This window comes from Callorhinus ursinus, unplaced genomic scaffold (assembly GCF_003265705.2).
Source record: "Callorhinus ursinus isolate GAN/ISIS: 27379988/994484 unplaced genomic scaffold, GSC_fseal_2.0 scaffold3, whole genome shotgun sequence".
Taxonomy (NCBI): domain Eukaryota; kingdom Metazoa; phylum Chordata; class Mammalia; order Carnivora; family Otariidae; genus Callorhinus; species Callorhinus ursinus.
Genome location: NW_027397065.1, coordinates 51,531,069 through 51,550,000, shown reverse-complemented (window position 1 = coordinate 51,550,000; position 18,932 = coordinate 51,531,069). Strand labels below are relative to the sequence as shown.

At 54.0% G+C, this 18,932-nt stretch overlaps 2 protein-coding genes across 3 annotated transcripts in view; one reads left to right on the top strand and one right to left on the bottom strand.

Moving 5' to 3' along the window:
• The window catches only part of HMGXB3 (HMG-box containing 3), a 45,021-nt gene extending 34,763 nt beyond the window's left edge, over positions 1-10,258 (top strand). For both annotated transcript variants that reach the window (XM_025867254.2, XM_073890872.1), the window contains 6 exons: positions 167-351; positions 3,818-4,037; positions 4,890-5,023; positions 5,864-5,980; positions 7,639-7,848; positions 8,845-10,258. In XM_025867254.2, coding sequence (XP_025723039.1) covers positions 167-351; positions 3,818-4,037; positions 4,890-5,023; positions 5,864-5,980; positions 7,639-7,848; positions 8,845-9,312 — 1,334 coding nt within the window. In that variant the 3' untranslated portion in view covers positions 9,313-10,258. The remainder of the gene's footprint in view (positions 1-166; positions 352-3,817; positions 4,038-4,889; positions 5,024-5,863; positions 5,981-7,638; positions 7,849-8,844) is intronic.
• A 153-nt stretch (positions 10,259-10,411) lies between these two features.
• The window catches only part of CSF1R (colony stimulating factor 1 receptor), a 30,639-nt gene continuing 22,118 nt past the window's right edge, over positions 10,412-18,932 (bottom strand). The window contains exons 11-21 of the mRNA XM_025867257.2: positions 18,382-18,508; positions 18,141-18,245; positions 17,544-17,654; positions 16,766-16,928; positions 14,586-14,677; positions 14,376-14,473; positions 13,214-13,336; positions 13,023-13,134; positions 12,401-12,500; positions 11,430-11,538; positions 10,412-11,331 (exon numbers count right to left, since the gene is read on the bottom strand). Coding sequence (XP_025723042.1) covers positions 11,188-11,331; positions 11,430-11,538; positions 12,401-12,500; positions 13,023-13,134; positions 13,214-13,336; positions 14,376-14,473; positions 14,586-14,677; positions 16,766-16,928; positions 17,544-17,654; positions 18,141-18,245; positions 18,382-18,508 — 1,284 coding nt within the window. The 3' untranslated portion in view covers positions 10,412-11,187. The remainder of the gene's footprint in view (positions 11,332-11,429; positions 11,539-12,400; positions 12,501-13,022; positions 13,135-13,213; positions 13,337-14,375; positions 14,474-14,585; positions 14,678-16,765; positions 16,929-17,543; positions 17,655-18,140; positions 18,246-18,381; positions 18,509-18,932) is intronic.

Here is an 18,932-nt window from a genome sequence, read left to right as displayed (position 1 = left end):
CAAGCCCTCAAAGGCCAGGGTGCTTGACCCTCGGGGTGGTAAGTGCTCTTGGGTGTCCTTAGGGCAGCAGTCTTGCAGAGTCACTTTTCTTGTTGGCCACTGGCTCATCCCCAGTGGCCGTGGGGTCTTTTTTGTGACCTTCTCAGAGCTCTTGCTCTCCTTGCAGAGAAGACTCTGACCTCTGAGGAGCTGAGCCAGCTGCAGGAGCTGCTGTGCAATGGCTATTGGGCTTTCGAGTGCCTCACTGTCCGAGACTACAATGACATGATCTGTGGCATCTGTGGTGTGGCTCCTAAAGTGGAAATGGCCCAGAGGAATGAAGAAAACGTGTTGGCACTCAAGAGTGTGGAAGTAAGTGCCTCCTGGCCACCTTTAGAACCGCCCTCGCACTTCTGGGAGCCACCTTCCTGTGTGCTGTCCCAGGAACAGATGGCTCCGGTCCTGCCTGGGGGAGGCGAGTGGCTTTTTCATCTAAGGAAGGCTGGATGGAAATAGAGACATTTGTTATATTTCAATGAATTTATTAAACATGAAGCAGGTGCACTTTTTAGACACTTGGGACAGGGCGGTAAAAAAAAACCTATAAAGTTTCTATGTTCATGGGGCTTGAATTCTGGTTTGGGAAGACAGGAAGCAAACATTATTTTTTAAAAGATTTTGTTTATTTAATTTATTTGACAGAGAGAGACACAGCAAGAGAGGGAGCACAAGCAGAGGGAGTGGGAGAGGGAGAAGCAGGCTTCCCGTGGAGCAGGGAGCCCGATGTGGGGCTCGATGTGGGGCTCGATCCCAGGACCCTGGGATCATGACCCAAGGTGAAGGCAGACGCTTAACGAATGAGCCACCCAGGCGCCCCGGAAACAAACATTATTAATAATTGCATATGTTGTATTAATGTCTATCATATAGGCAGTATGTAGTAATTAAAAGTAGCATGGTAATAGTAAAGCAGGAAAGGAGAGAACAGTGGTGGAGAAGGGGATTCCTGTTTTCTAGAGGGTAGTCAGGGGGAGGCCTCTGCAACATGGAGGCATTTGAGGAGAGATCTGAAGTGCACGTAGCTTTCAGGGGAGGAGTATTCTAGGCAGCGAGAGCAGCAAAACGGTGTCAGGTGGGCTTACTGAGCTTGGTTAAGGAACAGTAAGGAGGCCAGTGTGGCTGGAGCACATGAGCAGTGGCAAGAGTGGTAGGACGTGAGAGGTGCAAGTGGCTGCGGGGTGCGGCCACTGGGAGGACTGAATGCCGAGTGAGATGGAGAGCCGTGGGTGGGTTTTGAGGAAGAGTGTCCGATCTGTGACTTGGTTCTTAACTAAAAAAATGTCACATAAAGATAATACCAAATTCAGAGGGCTTCATACATTAATTCTAACAGCCAAGAAATATATGGTTCGGATCATAAAAGAATGGCAAAAGCAGATGTATTTCCCTACCTCATTGTATATGGCCAGATAACTTTGAAAATAAAGCCAGACATTTAATACAAGAGAACAAATTGGAGCTGATTGTACTCATGAATATAGATGCCACTGTGCTGAATAAAATAATGGCCAGTTCATATATAACAGTGAAGGAAGTAACCCACCACGACAAGCTTATCCCAGGAAAGCAGGATTGTTTCAGTAGAAAATATACTAATGTAATTTGCTCCTGTACAGTTTAAAGGAAAAAAACCCATATGATTATTTCAATAGATGTAAAAAGGGCTTTCATTATCATTCAACACCCTTTTATGATAAAACTCTTAGTAAACTGAGAATAATAGGAATCTTTCTTGACCTGGTACACAGTGTTTTTAAAAAATCACATAAGATTGCTGAACTCTCCCCCATGATCATGCTGAGAGGTCTGGTCTGCATGCATAGGCATGGAGTGCCCCGTGAGTGCTAGTAGTAGCAGGGAGGTGGGGGTGGGGGCGGTGAGCTTGTCACCCCTGAACTCCAGCACAGTGACGGAGAGAGGACTGTAACATCAAGTGTCTCTTTAGGCACTGGACCTGCAGGTCACCTGTTCACCACTGGGGGTGGTGCAGGCCCTCCTGAGAAAAGCTTGGGTCCATTTTGGCATGGCCAGCTGAGCCTGTTAGGGATTTAATGCGTATTCCTCCTTTTCTTCCCAATTAAAAAATATATATATACATTTTGATCACATATCCCATTTGGACTATGGTGGTGCATAACAAGATCTATGAAAGTAAGCATAATGCTTTCTGGAGTCTTCTAAGTGTTCTTTGTAGATAAAATGACCAATAAAAAATTTTGCTTTTGTGTGTTATCTCACCAAGAGGCTATTTCTACCCTCATTCAGATCTGCTTGTCTAATGGTAATCTAATGGCAGGTTTTTTTTTTTTTTTTTTTTAAGATTTTATTTATTTGACAGCACAAGCAGGCAGAGTGGCAGGCAGAGGGAGGCAAAGGGAGAGGGAGAAGCAAACTCCTCACTGAGCAGAGAGCCCGACGCGGGGCTGGATCCCAGGACTCCGGGATCATGACCTGAGTTGAAGGCAGTTGCTTAACCGACTGAATGACCCAGGCTGCCCTACTGGCAGTGTTACTAGTGACCCAGCTAGAATTCATTGAGCATATTACTACATATGCCAAGTTCTTAGGATGGGCTCAGTGCTTGACTGACTTCTCACCCCAGCCCTGTGAGATTTTTTTGTAGATGAAAGGACTGAAGCCCAGGGGTTTTGTTCACGTTTACCCGGGCCAGGAGGGGTAGAGCTGGGGCTTGACCTTGGTCTGTCTGACTCCAGAATCTGAGCTCATAAGCACTGCCATGCTTGCTAGCAACTCCTGGGACTCTGAGCCCAAGTTTTTTTTGTTTTTTTTTAAAAAGACGTCTAGCTGCAGAATCCATTTGGTTTCCAGAAGTAAACAGATGCCCACCCTCCTGCAAAAGCTCATGTCTCCTAGTCCTACCTGGCATCTGCCTTGTCCGATCAAGGCTCTTTCTCACAGAATGGAGTAGAATTCCCTTCACTCTCGGTATGCATGTCTCTTCTCTTCTATGGTACTGGGTATATCTTTCTAGAGACCAGGGCCTACTTTATTTTTTCCCTTTTGTGTGTGCAGAGTGGTGTGGTGCATGGGCGGAGAAGCAGGTAGAGGGTATTCTGAAGTCAGTGAGAGGAAACAAGAAGTTACTTTTAACAAAACTCACATTGGCAGTTGTCCAGGAGGAGACTGTCTGGTGGCCTCTCCCCTCAGGGACCGTATAGAGGAGGATCCTCTAGCCTGATGACTGTCACCACATCAGTTGGTGTGCCCAGCAGCACATGTGGTTGGCATTCCTTGTCCCCTTGTTCTGTGGAGAGGGCGGGCTCAGTAGCTGTGAAGCGTGGCGGGAGGTTCGTGCTGTGTACTCACAGTGTGCGCTACCGTCCCATGTGGTGGGGAGCACGGCTTGGGCTTTGGGACTAGACTTTAGTTCACGTTCTTATTCGGCCCTTCCCTGTGGTAGTCTCGCCTTCGCCGCCCAGACTTTTGCAGTAGTTAAACAGTGTCCGACATGTAACAGGTATTCGGCGGTAGCTCCCCTTTCCTGGCAGATCAGGGAAAGGACTTGACCAGAGGCAGATGCAGAAGGGACTGAGCGCTGTTCAGGTATTGGGGAGAGCTGTGCTCTGGGGGAGAAGAATGTGGCCAAAAGGCCGTCAGGCACTAAGATGTCAGAATTGAGGGCGGGCACCCTGGCGGTGCGTGGCCGTCTGATACCGCCCCCCGCTTTGTTGTCCTGAGTGGATCAGGAAGGTGGGCCCTTGTGTTGCTAATACTCTGGGGTTCCTACAGTTTGATCTTTTTTATCCTGACCTTTCAGTTCACCTGGCCTGAGTTCTTGGGCCCGAGCGAGGTAAACGTGGAGGACTTTTGGGCCACGATGGAGACAGAGGTGATTGAGCAGGTGGCCTTCCCTGCTAGCATCCCTATCACCAAGTTTGATGCCTCTGTTATTGCCCCCTTCTTCCCACCACTCATGAGAGGCGCTGTGGTCGTCAACACCGAAAAGGACAAAAACCTGGATGTGCAGCCAGTACCTGGTAAGACCACCTGGTGACTGACTGGGGTCAGGGAAGGGCCGAGTCCAGAGTTGGGAACATTTCCATGGCCAGCCAGTATCAGTGGCAGAGGAGGGCAGGGGCAGGCTCATGGAGAGGGCTCTTGCTAGAAGGATGATGACACAGTGTGACAAAATTCCCTAGAGGTTAAAGTCAAGGTGTAGAGTTTTGAAGAGCTGCCAGCCAACTTTCACAAAACAATACCTTTCCTTACCAAGTGGAATATATTTTGTTTTATTTCATTTTTAAAATTCTGGATATGACCCACTGAGATGATTTGATAAGTATTTAATATGTTGTGATCCACTGGTTCTCAGATAGTGCTTCCTAACATTAGATGCTGAGGTCCTACCTCATTCTTGCTGTTTCAAAGCCCAGAAATTGGTTCTTTTTTAAGGCCCCCATATAGTTCATTGTGGTTAGGCAGGTTCAGGAGCACAGTGTAAAGAGAGCGTTTTTGAAATGAGACCTACTGCTCCTTGTGTTGCTGCCCTTGTGGTAAGCCTCTGAGATCTTGGTTCTGAAAAACCTTAAAAGATTAAAAGCTTACTCATTTTGAGGTTCTTTGCAAGAGCGCTCTGCTGGATCTCTCCCCTAGACGTTCATGGGCAGAAAGCCAGTTCTGAGAGACTTCATATATCTGCAGAAGTTATAAGACCTGCCTCGAGTCCACCTCCCTCAGCACGCAGGGCAGTGCTCAGGGCAGAGCCTGCTTGCACTGCTTGCCGGACTTAGACCTCATCCCCTGGTTCTCACCCTCACACCTGAGGGACTCCCCGTGACCTCTGTTGCCTGGCGGCCGTGCCCTCCCTTCAGCAGTGTCATCTCTTGCAGGCCATGGCAGTGCCCTGGTGAGGCTGCTCCACGAGGGCACCTGCAAGCTTGAGGAGATTGGCTCGTACAGTGAGGAGGAACTGCGGCACCTGCTGAGGCAGTGTGGCATCCCCTTTGGGACAGAAGACTCCAAGGTGAGTGGCGGGGGCAGCAGCGCAGATAGGGACTCAGGGAGTAGGCTGGTGGTCTGCTTTCTGGGCGACATGAGCCAGCTGTGACAGGTGCCTGTGTTGGACATGAGGTGCTAGCAGTCGGGCCTGGGAGATCGTCCACGGCCAGGTCACGATAGGTGTGCGAGGCCTCTCCCTCCAGTCAGTTCCTCTGGTGAAGGTAGTGGGTCCAGACTCTGGGTCAGGAATCCTGGCTCTCCCGCTGACTGGGCGTGACCTTGCTAAGCTACATTTCATTTCTTAGGCTCATTTTCCTGGTTTACAAAGCGGAAATAACCAACATACTGACCCGATGAGGTTGTTGTAAGGAAGGAAGGCACTTTGCAGTGTGTGGTTATCACCTCTCCAGGCCCTTAGAGAAGGAGTGTTGTTACATCCGGGGGGGGGGGGGGGGGTGGGGGGGGGGGGGGGGGGGGTGTGTATGTGTGTGTGTGTGATTTATATTATTTACTTTTCTTCATACTAATGTCCTTTCGAAAATTTCATGCCTCCTTCAAGTTCAGATCAAATATTAGCTTATCTTTGAAGCATCCCCTGCCCTGTGAAAAGTAGGAAGACCCTCCCAGGCCTCAAAAGTCTGGCACCTTGATCACTCTGGCTGGCTATCTCTGGGACCTGGTCCTTTCAGGGCCTCAGAATCCCCGTCTGTACCTAGAGGACATTAAGCTAGTGAGGCTCCAAGGCACACTCTGGCCTTGACAGTTTATTCTTTCTCTTTGGGTGTTGAAGTGAGCATTTGGTGCTGCACACCAGGCCTGGTTTCTTAGCATTTACTGCTTTGTTTTTAATCTTGTTCTGCTCCAGGAACAGCTCTGCTTCTCCTTGTTGGCCCTCTATGAATCTGTACAGAATGGAACCAGAGCTAGACAGCCCCCACCTCATCTCACAGGGGGTAAAATCTATAAGGTGTGCCCCCATCAGGTAAGAGGATAATAAGGAGTAGCTTGGGGTGAATTTGTCCATGTCACGTTGCCCATACAGATAATCTGGCTGATCCAGCTCATTCTGTGGGAATTGGCACTTAGGTCACTGGGCAGCCTGTGGAGTAGCTCCTTATGGGTCAAATGCCACTCTTTGGAGTAGGAAGGGAGCCTGGGTCATCACCAGTGAGTATTAAGCACCCTTTCACATCCTGGCCCTGCGTCAGCTGTTGAGGGTACAGAGGTGAGCAGTGAAGATTCATTCTTCTCTAGTTGACCTCATTTTAGAGGGGAAATAGAGCCACCATGGCTTAGGGCGCTAGCTTTGAAGGAACTAGACAAAGTCTTGGGATAGAAGGCAACAGAGAGGGACCTGCTGTCTGGGGCAGCCAGAGAAGGCTGAGAGCCCAGTGATGAGTTATGGAAAGAATGTTCCAGCAGAGGGAAGGGTGACCAGTAAGTCTTGTGTGGGGAAGCCTGGTGAGCCCAAAAGAGGAAGGTTGGAGGGGTGAGCAGAGACCAGATCATGCAGAACTTTGTAGGCCACAGTAGCAGTCTGGGTTTCCCTCTGAGGGTGGTAAGGGGCCTAGTGGACAGTTCTCAGTGGGAATTGGGGAGGACGTAGTTCTGATTTTGGTTTAAGGAGAGCATGCCTCATGTCTGTAGAGTGCAGACAGGGCAGGCACTGGGATAGCTCTGGGAAGGTTGTGCACTATATGACAAAGCAGGCCCAGGAAGATACTGGGGTCGAAAACCCCCTGAACAGGTACTGAATGGGGGAGGGATTGCTAGCAGAGCCTTCAGTTCACTCAGGTGCCTGAGGGGGCATGGCAACTGGCTGTCAAAAGAGAATCTGATTATCAACTACTTCAGCCAAAGCTGTGTTTGAGGGACAGACTGGATGCCTTTCCTCTGGCAGAACAGAGCCTGCTTAGAGGACTGTGTTCCTGTGACTGGGGACCATCTCGTGAGAGGCACTTGACCGCCTGGGGCCATGAGAGTTACAGAGCTTCCGGGCTGTGATGGGCAAGCAATATTACTAGGAGGTGATAGCTAAGACTGGTGGGGGTGAAGGTAGGGAGGTGGAGACAGATGCAGGATCCCCCACTATACACAGAGTGCCCCCTCCCCAGCAACGAAGTGGCACCTGGGGGGCACTGTCATTGGAGGTGTTTACTAGTCTACATTGAGGTTCCCATCTGGGCAGCCTATCCGGGTCTGGTGGGGAGCTGCTCAAAATACAGATGCTCAGACCCCACCCCCAGGGGCTAATTTCTTGGGTGTGGGGTAAGGCACAGGAACCTCCATCTCTAACCAGCTGTGAGCTGCCAGTGCTGTGTGGCTGGGAGTTGGAGCCCCTGGACTGGAGGGTGCTTGGTAGGACAGTGTGGAGGGTGGGGTTTGGAATAGATGCCCTTGGGGGCCTCTCAGCCTCAATTGAAGACCAGATGCTCCCAGCCGTATTCTCTCAGGAAGTCAGGGATGAGCTGGCGACTTCATTTAGGGACAGAAATAGGAAGCAGAATGTGATGGGCTCTGGCAGGACGGCCATGGCTTTAGTCACGAAACCTGATTATTCATCTTTATGGGAAGAAGACTCAACTCTGTCTGGTGATTGGCTTCTTAACCCTCTGCTGTGCCCTTCATCTCCCTGCTCAGGTGATCTGTGGCTCCAAGTATCTTGTGCGGGGCGAGAGTGCCCGCGACCATGTGGATCTGCTTGTCTCTTCCCGCCATTGGCCACCTGTCTACGTGGTAGACATGGCCACACCAGTGGCCCTGTGTGCTGACCTCTGCTACCCAGAGCTGACCAACCAGATGTGGGGGAGGAACCAGGGCTGTTTCTCTAGCCCCGCAGAGCCACCTGTGGTGAGTTCCCTTCTGAGGAACTGGAAACAGTCCCACAGACTGACCATGTCTCTCCTCCTGGTTGTTTGGGAAGGCCTTCTGGGAACCATCTCCAGCATCCTTTGTCTCCACTAATATTTTGTCTTGATGCTGTGAGCCAGCATTTCCTCCACAAATGTTTACTGATCAAGCCCTGTGTGTGTGAGGCCTCAGCATGTCACTTAGGGTGCCCAGGGTGTCTCAAACACAGGTATTTTGGAGTCACAGGGGTCGCCTGCCTTTCAGACAAGCCTATGAAATTGCTGCACACCGGAGTACCAAAGGCCCGGACCAGTCAGATCTTGGGTCTGACCATGAATGTACTGCATGGCATACCTGTTGTGATCTAGAGGTGCAGAGGCTTAGAAAACACCACTGTATCCAACTCTCCCCTTTTAGTAAAAGGTAAAGTAAGGTCCAGAGAGGGGAAGTGGACTTAGCCAGTGTCGCACAGCAGGTAAGGGGCAGAGCCCTTGTCTCTGTATTTTGGTGCTTTGTACCAGACTGTGATTCCTACCAGACACACGTGCCCTTTGCTGGGAAGAATGTTAGGACTGGCAACAGGAAGAAGGAGGCGTCATTGTCATCACTCAACCTTTTCCTTATTCCCTGGACTCAGTGGCTCTGTGAGCTTGTGCCCGGCACTGCCAAAAGGCAACTGAGCCTCAGCGAGAGCCCCGCTCCCCACTCCCCTGCAGCCCCAGCCAGAATTGACTAGGCATGGTAATAAGCAGTAGCAGCTCAGGCGATCCAGCATCTGTTCTCCCACCTCTGGGAGCTGGCCGCTGTCACTGTCCCCGTCTTCACAAGGAGAGAGGAAGAGGAGAGGGGACTTGCCCCAGGAGATGTGAGCATATGTGGTGATGTGAGGGTTTAAATGGGGCTGATTGACACGCCCCCCCCTTCACTCTCACCCACCCCACAGCTTCTACCTTAGTCATTCCCTCATGTCACAGTGGTTTCTTATCTCTCCTCTAGAGTGTATCCTGCCCAGAACTCTTGGACCAGCATTATACTGTGGACATGATGGAGGCTGAGCACTCCGTCCAGCACCCAGTCACCAAGACGGCCACACGTCATATCGTCCATGTAGACACACAACCCAGTCCTGGTGACCCCAGTACCGGGCACCACTCTTCAGCCCTGTGCCCTGAGTTGGCGCCCTACGCAACTATCCTGGCCTCCATTGCAGACGGCAAACCAAACAGTGTCCGCCAGCGGCCCATTGCCTTTGACAATGCCACCCACTATTACCTCTACAACCGCCTCATGGACTTCCTCACCAGCCGTGAGATAGTCAACCGGCAGATCCATGACATCGTGCAGAGCTGCCAGCCTGGCGAGGTGGTCATCCGAGACACCCTCTACCGCCTTGGGGTAGCTCAGATCAAGACAGAGGCAGAGGAGGAGGGTGAGGAAGAGGAGGTGGCTGCAGTGACAGTCTAAGCCGGGCTCTTGCACAGGGACTGCACCATCTCAAGCCATAGTGAGGCCCTTGCCCGAGGCAGATCCATCCAGGGGACCGGCGGGAGTGTTCACCTTTGGGGAGGCCTCTGATGCTGGGACTGACCAAAGAGCTTCCATTTCCTGAGCATGGTGGGGCCCCGGGTCCGTGGTTCTCCACCTTCTGAGGGTCAGGAGAAGCACCAGGACACTCCTTACTGGCCCTGAGAGAGCACTTGGGGGACATAGAATGTTCAGCAAAGGGGAGGGGAGGCTGAGGGAATGGTGGTAGCTTCCCTGGGGCCTCCTGCGGGTCAGGGTGGAGGTCCTGGGGTAGGCTGAGGCGGAGTCCGGCGCTAGGTGGGAAGGCTGCTGAGGTATCCCTTCCCACCCCTGGGGGGACACTCTTGCCAGCCCCTGCAGCCACACGACTTCCTTAGCCTGTTGCCTTTGACTTGGGGCCTTAGGGGCCTCATTAGCTCTAGGGGTCCCTTCGGGCTCTTGATTTTCCCAGAGGAGGGATGCATTTCCCTCCTACTCTTCCTGCACCCAAATTGGGGGGAAGCTGAGGAGGGAGAAACAGCCACAGCGTTCTTCCAGGACTGTCTTCTCTGCCCTGAGCTTTGAGGAAGAGGATCCCCTTCCTCCTTTTCCTGGCCACTGCTGCTGCACCTTACATCCTTTCTGGGCCCTGGACCCTCGCCACAGAGGGGATGTGGCCCGTTGGCATGACATAACCTGGCAGCAGTAGGAAAAACTCCCTTCTGTGAAGGGGAAGCAGACTGGGCCATAAGGAAATAGCGGGACTGGCTCAAGTGCCTAAGGTTTGCTTAGGGCACGGGAATTGGCCGTGTGTTATTTAATTTATTGAGAGGAGTGGAGTAGGTGGCTTTTTTCCCCTCCTTCCCCCACCAAGAATAAAATTTATTAAATTATCTGTTTTGGTGAAGCAGGAGTCAATTCCATGCTCATTGTGTAGGGCACAGTGCGGTTGAGCACCCGAGATGCTGAGCTGGCCACTCAACGTGAAGGAGGATGGAAGAGGCCCCAGGGAATCCGCAGGTCCCCTAGTGGCACAGAGAATCGGAGGTCGGAGGCCAGCTGTGTTAATGCTGTTAGTTTAATGACCGAGACATCCCACAGGGCGACTGTTAGTTACAGGGGGTCAGCTTGGTGGAGTGCATGCTGCTTGCTTGGTGTGGCCAGCCACACAGGCCCCCTGCCTTCCAACTCAGAATGACGGGGGACTGGGCAGAACCCCGAACTTGTAGCTGCCACCTGGCTCATTGTAGCGATCAGATCCAGGGTGGGTGGGGCTGCAGAAAGAAGGCCAGAGGGTGGGGCCTAGGAGGTACGGTTCATTCGTAGAAAGGGGCCACCCTGCTCTTAGGTGCCTGAGCCAGGCACAGTGTCTGAGCACCTGTTTGCTCTTGCCGTTTCACTCGGCTACAGAGGGGGTCCTTCTACTCTGCCAAGGCCCAAGGAGCTTGGTCTCAACATTGGGGCACTTGGTAGGCACAAAACCGGTCCATTTCCAACGAGATGATGGGGGGTAGGGAAAGGGGTACCTGGACATGGGAACAAGGTTAAGAGTGAGCTGGGCGTTCTCCTAGTTGGCATAGCGAACATGAGGCCATAGCATTGAGAACAGTGGGCGGGGGGCTCAGCCCTAGCCCCTGACTGGCAGTGATGGCCCAGGCCGCGGAAGTGGGGTCCTCCCCAAACTCCCGTGGGTCTCACATCCCTGAGTTTCAGAGCTGGGCCGGGCTGTTGAGTGAAATGACCAAGGGCAAAGTCTGTAGGTCTCCCCGCGGTGCCCCATCCACGGTGGAGTGGAAGCTTGGAGGAAGGGGAAAGCAGAGCTTCCTGGCCGTCTCCTCAGCAGAACTGGTAGTTGTTGGGCTGCAGCAGGGGCTGGGCGATATCCCCCTGCTCACAGCAGGCCAGGTGCTCGCTGGAGCTCTCCTCTGGCTCACTGCCACTGCCTCCGCTGCCACTGCTGCCTGGCAAGTTGGTGTAGTCCTGAGGGTGTGAGAGGCCAGGGGTGGTCGGTCCTGATGGCTCAGGCCCCACCTGGCCTGCTGGAGCCAGCCACCCACCCTGAGGCTGGCCCCACTCACCGGCTCTCTCCTGTCCACTTGGGCCTGCTCCTGGAGGAAGGAGCAAATCTGCTGGAAGGTGGGTCTGTGGGTGGGCTCCAGGGCCCAGCAGGCCTGCATGATGCTGTATCTGAGACAGAACAGAAGCTGCCTGTGGGCCTGGGGACCGTGACCCATTCCCCTGTGCACATGCACACACAGCCCCTCAGTCTCGCCCAGCAGAGGGCCTGAAGCCTAGTGAGGAGCGAGCCTGACACGAGACCTGTGCTAAGTCCTTGACATGCTTGTCTTACTTAATCTCCCCAGTAGCCCTTGGAAGGTATTTCCATCACGCCCATTTGACAGCTCAAAGGAGAAAAAGCTCAGAGATGCTCTCTTGCCCAAGCTCCTAGAACCAAGAAGGGGTGCCCTTGCTGCCTGCAGATCGGTTTGCCAGGTGGGCTGAGCGATGAGCGAGCGGCTGACTGTAGCAAGAGTCTTAACAGGGCAGGGGGGCTGCAGGGGCTGTGGAGCTGGTGAGCCGGCAGGCCGCGAGGGCCTGGCTGGGCACCGGGAGCGGCCGTGTTGAGAGTGGCGGGGGAAGGTGCGGTGGGTGAATGCGTGGCCCGCTGGCCCACGCAGAGGCCGTGGGGAGTCGGCGGCTCGTGGTGGAGAGGCTGCTGTGGCTGGCTGGCCGACACCACAGGGTGCCAGGATGGAAGAAATGGCAGGAGCCTTCCTCGAGGTTGTAGTAAGAGAGTCTGACTTAAAAACCTATCATTTGAGTTAGGACCAGTCCCAGTTAAAGAGTCCTTGGAGCACATCCTCTAGGCTACCTGGGAAGGCAGTGGAAACCCTGAACTCACTCGGAAAAGGGCTTGGGTTGGCCCACTGGGGGGAGATAAAGCCTGGCTCTGGAACACTGGGCAGGGAGACTGGGACCACACACACACTTCGTCTCCTTCAACGAAAGCCTGGGGTACCCTGTTCCCTCCCTGGGGTCCTGCACTTACATGTTCTTTGGGGCAAATGCAGGTTGGGCCATTTGGTATCCATCCTTCACCAGTTTATAGAACTTGCTGTTCACCAGGATGCCAGGGTAGGGGTTCAGCCCTGCAAAGGCCAAGATCATGTAGGAGACCACGCTCAGTGCTCACCTTCACCTGCCCCCACACCCACATTACATCTTGGTGAGGCTGGGGTGTGAAGAGTTACAAAGGGTGTAGGCTTTGATGGAACTGGGGAGCCTTCGCCCAGGCCTCATCATACCCCACAGAGAATTCTGGCACAGGCTTTGGAATAAGAGGTTAGAGGAGCTCGTTGAAGGGCTTAGCCCAAGTCCCTGTGCCTAGAGCTCCAGAAGCAGGTACGCACAGTATGAGGGAAAACCATTCAAGGAAGCAGCAACCGCTCGGGCAGGCAGACAAGGGAAGAGTCTGGACAGAATGCCTCGTGGCATGGAGCGTCTGCCCAGCCCATGCAGGAGGTGCACTGCTTGGTTTTCACTCCCAGCAGCCTTTGCTGTGCCCGGGGCACCAAGTATCCTTGACTGGCATCCTCCACGAGGTATAGGACACCATGGTAACCGAACATGAGTCAGCCCCAGGCCAAGCCTGCCCTGGGCCGGTGGCTTACCGAGTGAGAAGATTTCCCAGAGCAGGATGCCGTAGGACCAGACGTCGCTCTGAACCGTGTAGACACAGTCGAAGATGCTCTCTGGAGCCATCCACTTCACGGGCAGGCGGGCCTGGCACAGCAGACCCCAGTCACCTCGGACCCTAGCTCACCGCCCCTCCCCAGCCTGGCCTACCCTCCTTAGTACTCACATTGCCCTTGACGATGTAGTTGGAGTCATTCATGATGTCCCTGGCCAGCCCAAAGTCCCCGATCTTGGCCACACGCCCACTGGTCAGCAGGACGTTTCGTGCTGCCACGTCCCGGTGTATGCACTGAAGGGAAGGGCTTTCAGAGTTAGTCTCAGCCCCTCCCCTACTTGAGCCCGAGGTGCAGGGGGAGCAGACAGGGCCCCAGAAGGCCTTGGGCTCCTCATTGAGGGAGTGGGCATCCATTTTGGTCCTCTATTCTGGCTCCTGTCCCTACCTTCTACCAAGACCCAGGTCTGAGGAAATTCAATGCGGTCGGACGGTTCACTGTTTAAAAAGCACCATCACTGATCCTCTGGCCCTGAGCAGCGGCTGCTGCCTTAGAGCTCGGGCAGTCCGCTTGGGCAAGAAGCAATGAGCCCTAGCGCTGGGAACAGCCTCTGCGCCCTGTCCCCCAGGTACTAATAACAGCAGCTGCTACCTCCAGGGCCCTACCGTGCCAGGCTCTTCTCTAAGCATCTGCCCACATTATTACCCTGTTTTGCCCTTAAGACAACCCTGTGATTGTGCCCATTTTTCCAGGTATAGGAACCGAGGCTCAGAGAATTGCAATAGTTGCTCAAAGTCACCCAGCAAATGGCTGAGCCACCGATCAAACTCTGGACTCCCAAATCTGCTGTAAGGAGGACGGTCACAGCTCCCACTCGCTGGGAACTTCGTGGGTTGAGTGTGTTGCACATGTCTTCTCATACCCTCACAACTCAGGGAGGTTCCCTTATTAGCCCCACGAGACCGGGGGCTTCACAAAAGGACACAATGGTTGTCTTGTTCACACTGTCGACCAAAACCGAAGGAATAAAGCCTGTTCTTGGACATGGGGTCCTCCATGGTCTGCTGCACACCAGGGAAACGGGTCTGCTCAGGCTTGGGCTCCCACCGTCCCGTAGTGGAGGAACTCGCAGCCGTAGGTCTCTTCTGCTCACTCCTAGAGGCCGTGTGGTCGCTGCCCACCTGCTCTCTGGCACCTGGCTCCTCCTTGGCTCCATCATATGCTCCCCTTTACTCCCCTTCATCGTCAGTCATCCAGCCTCACGTGGGGGGGGGCGGGGCTCAGCTGCCTCCCACCCCCCTGGGTGACCACACTCAGACGCAGTTTACAACTCACATTCTTGGAAGCAAGGAATGCCATGCCCTGGGCCACCTGGCTCGAGAAGTGGAGCAGGTCCCGCAACTCCAGTGGTCGCCCATCCTCCTTGTCCAGGTCTGGTGTGGGAAGAGGTGTCAGTGCAACCCTACCTCACCCCTGCCCCTCCCTGTCCAGCCCCCAGTTGCCCCTCTCCGCCCCTCCCTGACCTGCAACCCAGTACCTCCTCACCTTGTTCAGAGAAGGAGTCGTTTGAAGAAGAAGTAGAGACAGGCCTCATCTCCACATAGATGTCTACACCCTGGCTGGAGAAGCCGCTGTCCCTATATAGGAGAAATGGTTGGGGGGCGGGTGAGTCCCTCTTGCTAAACTGCCCAGCTCAGGCCTTGACCTTTAGCTCCCCATGGCCTCTCCAATCGGCAGGGAAGGACGGGGACCTCAAGGTCCACTCGAACATCCCTTTCTGACAGGGAATTCCCCTGCCGCATTGTGTGTGAGTGATCATTGATTTCAGCACGGCCATTCAGGGAAGAAGCTTACAATTTGTTCTATCGTTGGGCAGCTCTCTGCCTGTTAGAAAGTTCTTCACTGTTCCTAATGCCAACCTGCCCCTGGGGTTTTCCTCCAGCTGGTCCTTGCTCCGCCCTCAAGGGCCACAGAGAATGAGGTTCCCTTTTCCCGTAACAGCCCTACAGGGATTTGAGCATATTCTAGGGCCCCATCTTTGAGCCTTCTCTGTCTGGACAGTGGTTCTCACCGCTGGCTTCACATTCAATCACCTGGGGAATTGTCGACTCTCCCTGTGCCCGGACCACCTCAGAAATTAGGGGGCAAAACCCAGTGGTTCACACTTTGAAATCTCTCCAGGTGATTCCAGTGTGCAGCCTGGCTAAAGGCCACTGGTCTAGAGGAGTGCTTCTTAAACTAATTCGGGAGCATATGATTCTCCTGGGGAGGTCTTACTGAAATGCTGATTCTGACTCAGCAGGTCTGGTGGCCTGAGCTCTTGCATTTCTAACAGCTCTCAGGTGATGCCTATGAGCTCACGCTTTGAGTCACAGTTGGAGAAAGCACTTCCCTAGATTGAATAGCCACTACTGCTTCTAATATTACAACTAGGTATGATTTCTGGACTCCTCCCCACCACCCTACCCGACCCCTGCTCCCTCTGTGATGGAGACGTGCACCTTGACAATGCCCATACTAGATCTAGTGTTCCCAGAAAGAGAAGGGAATGTCTTATTTAGGCTTTGACCATGGCAAAACCATCCCCTCCCTTGGTTTAGAAACTATACTTCCATTAATGTAGCCTGGGAACCCGCTGGCAGGATTGGTTCACATGCCATTTGCCCTTGAAGTCACCTCACTGAATCCTTTCCCCATCTGCACATTTGAAGATAAGAAGTTAGTACTTTACTTCAGTTCTCATTTTGATTTGACTTGACCTGAGGTTCCAGCCTGAGGAGGCCCGGTGTGAGCTGCCCTCTCAGAGGGGCAGCAGAGAGAGGAAGAGGAAGCAGATCCTGCCAGCCCTCATATTCGAGGATACCAGATGGAATGAAATGGCCTCCTTCCCCTTTTGCCTCCCCAGGCTTGGCAGCTGATAGCGGCTGAGATAGGGGCCCCATGTACACCCTTCTTGTTCTGATCCTGTCTCAGCAGCCTGGCCCTGAGGCCCCACACGCCCCGAGACCGAGACTTCAGGACAGCAGTGAGGCTCAGGTGAGTACTGGACCAGGAATTGAGGGGGCAGAGTTCTAGCGCAGGCTCTGCCTCTGCCCCTGACTCATGTGTGACACGAAACTGGCCACTTCCGCTCTCTGATTCCCCATGTGGCTTCATCCATCTTCCTCGGGGTGGCTTCCAGGAATCACAGCATTACAGAATGACAGAGTAGGAAAGACTCTGAGAGGTTCAACCCCCCCAGTGGCTCACCCCGGGGAAACCGAGGCCCAAGTAGATCAGGGGCCTGGCCACGGTCACCCTGTTTTGCCCCTTGTCCCCCAACAAGCAGCAGACTCTGTCCGGGTGCTGTATAGCCCCTGACAGCATGGGACAAATAGGGCAGTTGCCCTCAAGATCTGCCCATCTCTGGCTAGAGCGCTGAATGGATCCTGGTTTATCTTTTACGTACATTAAAGTGATGATTTCATTAACGCCTGTCTCCACCAGACTATGAGGGGCCCATCTTTGCCCTCCATATTCCTAGAACATACTAGGTGCCTAAATATTTGTTGGATGTTCGGAATAAGTAGTAGAAAAGCCGGGTTGGCCCATCTAAGCGGGGGTGACTACTTCCCATGGCAGAGATGGGAATGTGAGGGCCACCGAGCCTCTGTTAGCTTTACGGACAGACCCAGGCCCCCCTCCTCCAGTCCCAGCCTCCTTCCTGTCCTTTGCCAGGGTCCTACCTGCGGACGTATTTCTTCTCCAGGTGGATGTTCTTGTAGCCAGCACCTGCCTGGGGGTCTTGGCCCACACTCAGGCTGGGTCCCAGCATGGCCTCGGCCTTCCTTCGCAGAAAGTTGAGCAGGTCGCCATAGCAACAGTACTCGGTGATGACCAGAACAGGGCCTAGAGCAGCCAAGAGAGTGGGGTGAGGCCACTCCTCAGCCCACTCCCCCATGTGGACAGGAACATGGTGTGGGGCAACACGGCCCCCTGGAATGGGACTCGGGAAACCTGAGTTCTAATCCTGCCTGGCTATGAGCAGCTTTTTCTGCTTTTTGTGCCTCAGTAATCCCATCTGTCTAAAACAGAGGAATCTCAAAAAACTAGCCAAAGAATTCTTTCTTCAAAGGAAATCTATGACAGGCCCTGGGGCACCTCTGTGGACCCTGTCATGAGTGTCCAAGTGTCTTTGGGTGGGAGCTTCCCTCCAGGCCCCCAGAATCAGACTCCCTGCAGCAGGAACCAGAGATCTGCACTCTTATACCCGTCTCTGGCTGACTAGGACACGCACCAAGGTCTGAGAACCACTGATCAGAGCTCGTGGAACTGACTATCAGTCATAAACACCTTCTGACAAATCCAGGCACCTGGTCTAGGAATTTGAGGAATGCTGAGGTAGAGATCCTACCATCACTTGGAGGGGAGAGGGAGGAAAAGATGGAGTGAGGTGACCCTGGGCCCTCAGACACCCAAGAGGCTCCCAGACCATGGGCCCCAGTGCCTGCCAGGACCCCTCACCTCCATGGGTGCAGGCTCCCAGAAGGTTGACTATGTTTTCGTGTTGGCCTAGGTGACTCATGATCTTCAGTTCCGACATGAGGGCCTCCTTCTCGTCCGCGTGAGCCGTGGCTGGAAGACGGAGCCACAGGTCCCATGGATGGGGAGAGGGCAGGACATAGAGAGCCACACAGACGGACAGGAGACACCCAAGAGAGCAAGCGGGGCACACCCAGTGCCCCAAAGTGATCAGTGACCAAAAGAGGGAAAAGGAAAAATGCAGACACACAGATGGGAGTCAGGGCGAAAGGAGAGACGGCCCGTCCCTGCGCTGCTCCCGAGTGGCAGGAAACCACGCTGTGGCCGGGCCATGGCCCAGGGTGGCCTCTGTGCGCCCCAGCCTCTTTGGGGCTCCATCAGAAGACCTTCCACACCCAGGAGTTAGGGGGAGGCTGGAGCTCACAAAAGAAGCCAAGAGCCCTTGCCTCCAATCCCAGGCCCTACCCCAGGCCAAAAGTGTGGGTGGTGCCTTTTGTGATGACAGGGCAGGCCCCCCCCCAGCATACACCACCTCCTCCCCGCTCCCCGCGATTCCCGAAGCCCCTTCCCCTCACTCACACTTCAGCATCTTCACAGCCACCTTCAGAACAGCATCTTCCTTGCCCAGACCAAAGGCTGTGGCCTCTACCACCTTCCCGAAGGCACCGGCTCCGAGAGTCTTCCCTGCCACACACACATACACACACACACACACACGGTCTCCTTAGGTCCCTGGGTGACAAAGAGCCCTTTCTCTAAGGGCCCACAGGCTCCCTGCGGTGCATGCTGGTCCCATGTGGGTGCTAGGATCGCATCTCACCGAACTGCAGGTTGTTTCGGGGGAACTCCCACTTCTCGTTGTAGGGCAGCTGGGTGGGGTCAATGAAGGTGTAGCTGTTGCCCTCGTAGCTCTCGATGATCTTCCAGCGCACCTGGTACTTGGGCTTCTGCAGAGGGAGGGGGAAGCGTACGTCAGCCCCCTGCAGGCAGATCTGGGATCTCATCCCCGACCCCCGAGGGCAGGGGTGTGGGCAGTCCCAAGGCGTGCGGGAGGAGGCAGGGGTGGCCTGAGATGTGGTGAGAGGGACCGGGTTGTCCCACGTCCAAGGCACTGAGAGCCCTGTCCTTGCCTGGCTTGGCCTCACCATGTGGCCTTCCCTTCCGCAAGCCTTGGTTTCCCCACCTGTATATTGAAAGACGGGGGACAGGGTCACCTCTGAGAGCCCTGACAGCCCTGATAACTCGGTAATTCCTGAGCCAGGAGGGAGGGAGGGATCTTGAGGCCTATCCATCCGTCCATCCTCCCAACCAAATACTGTCTGGTTTTATTTTTAATTGCGGTAAGATCCATAACAACAGAAAATTTACCAT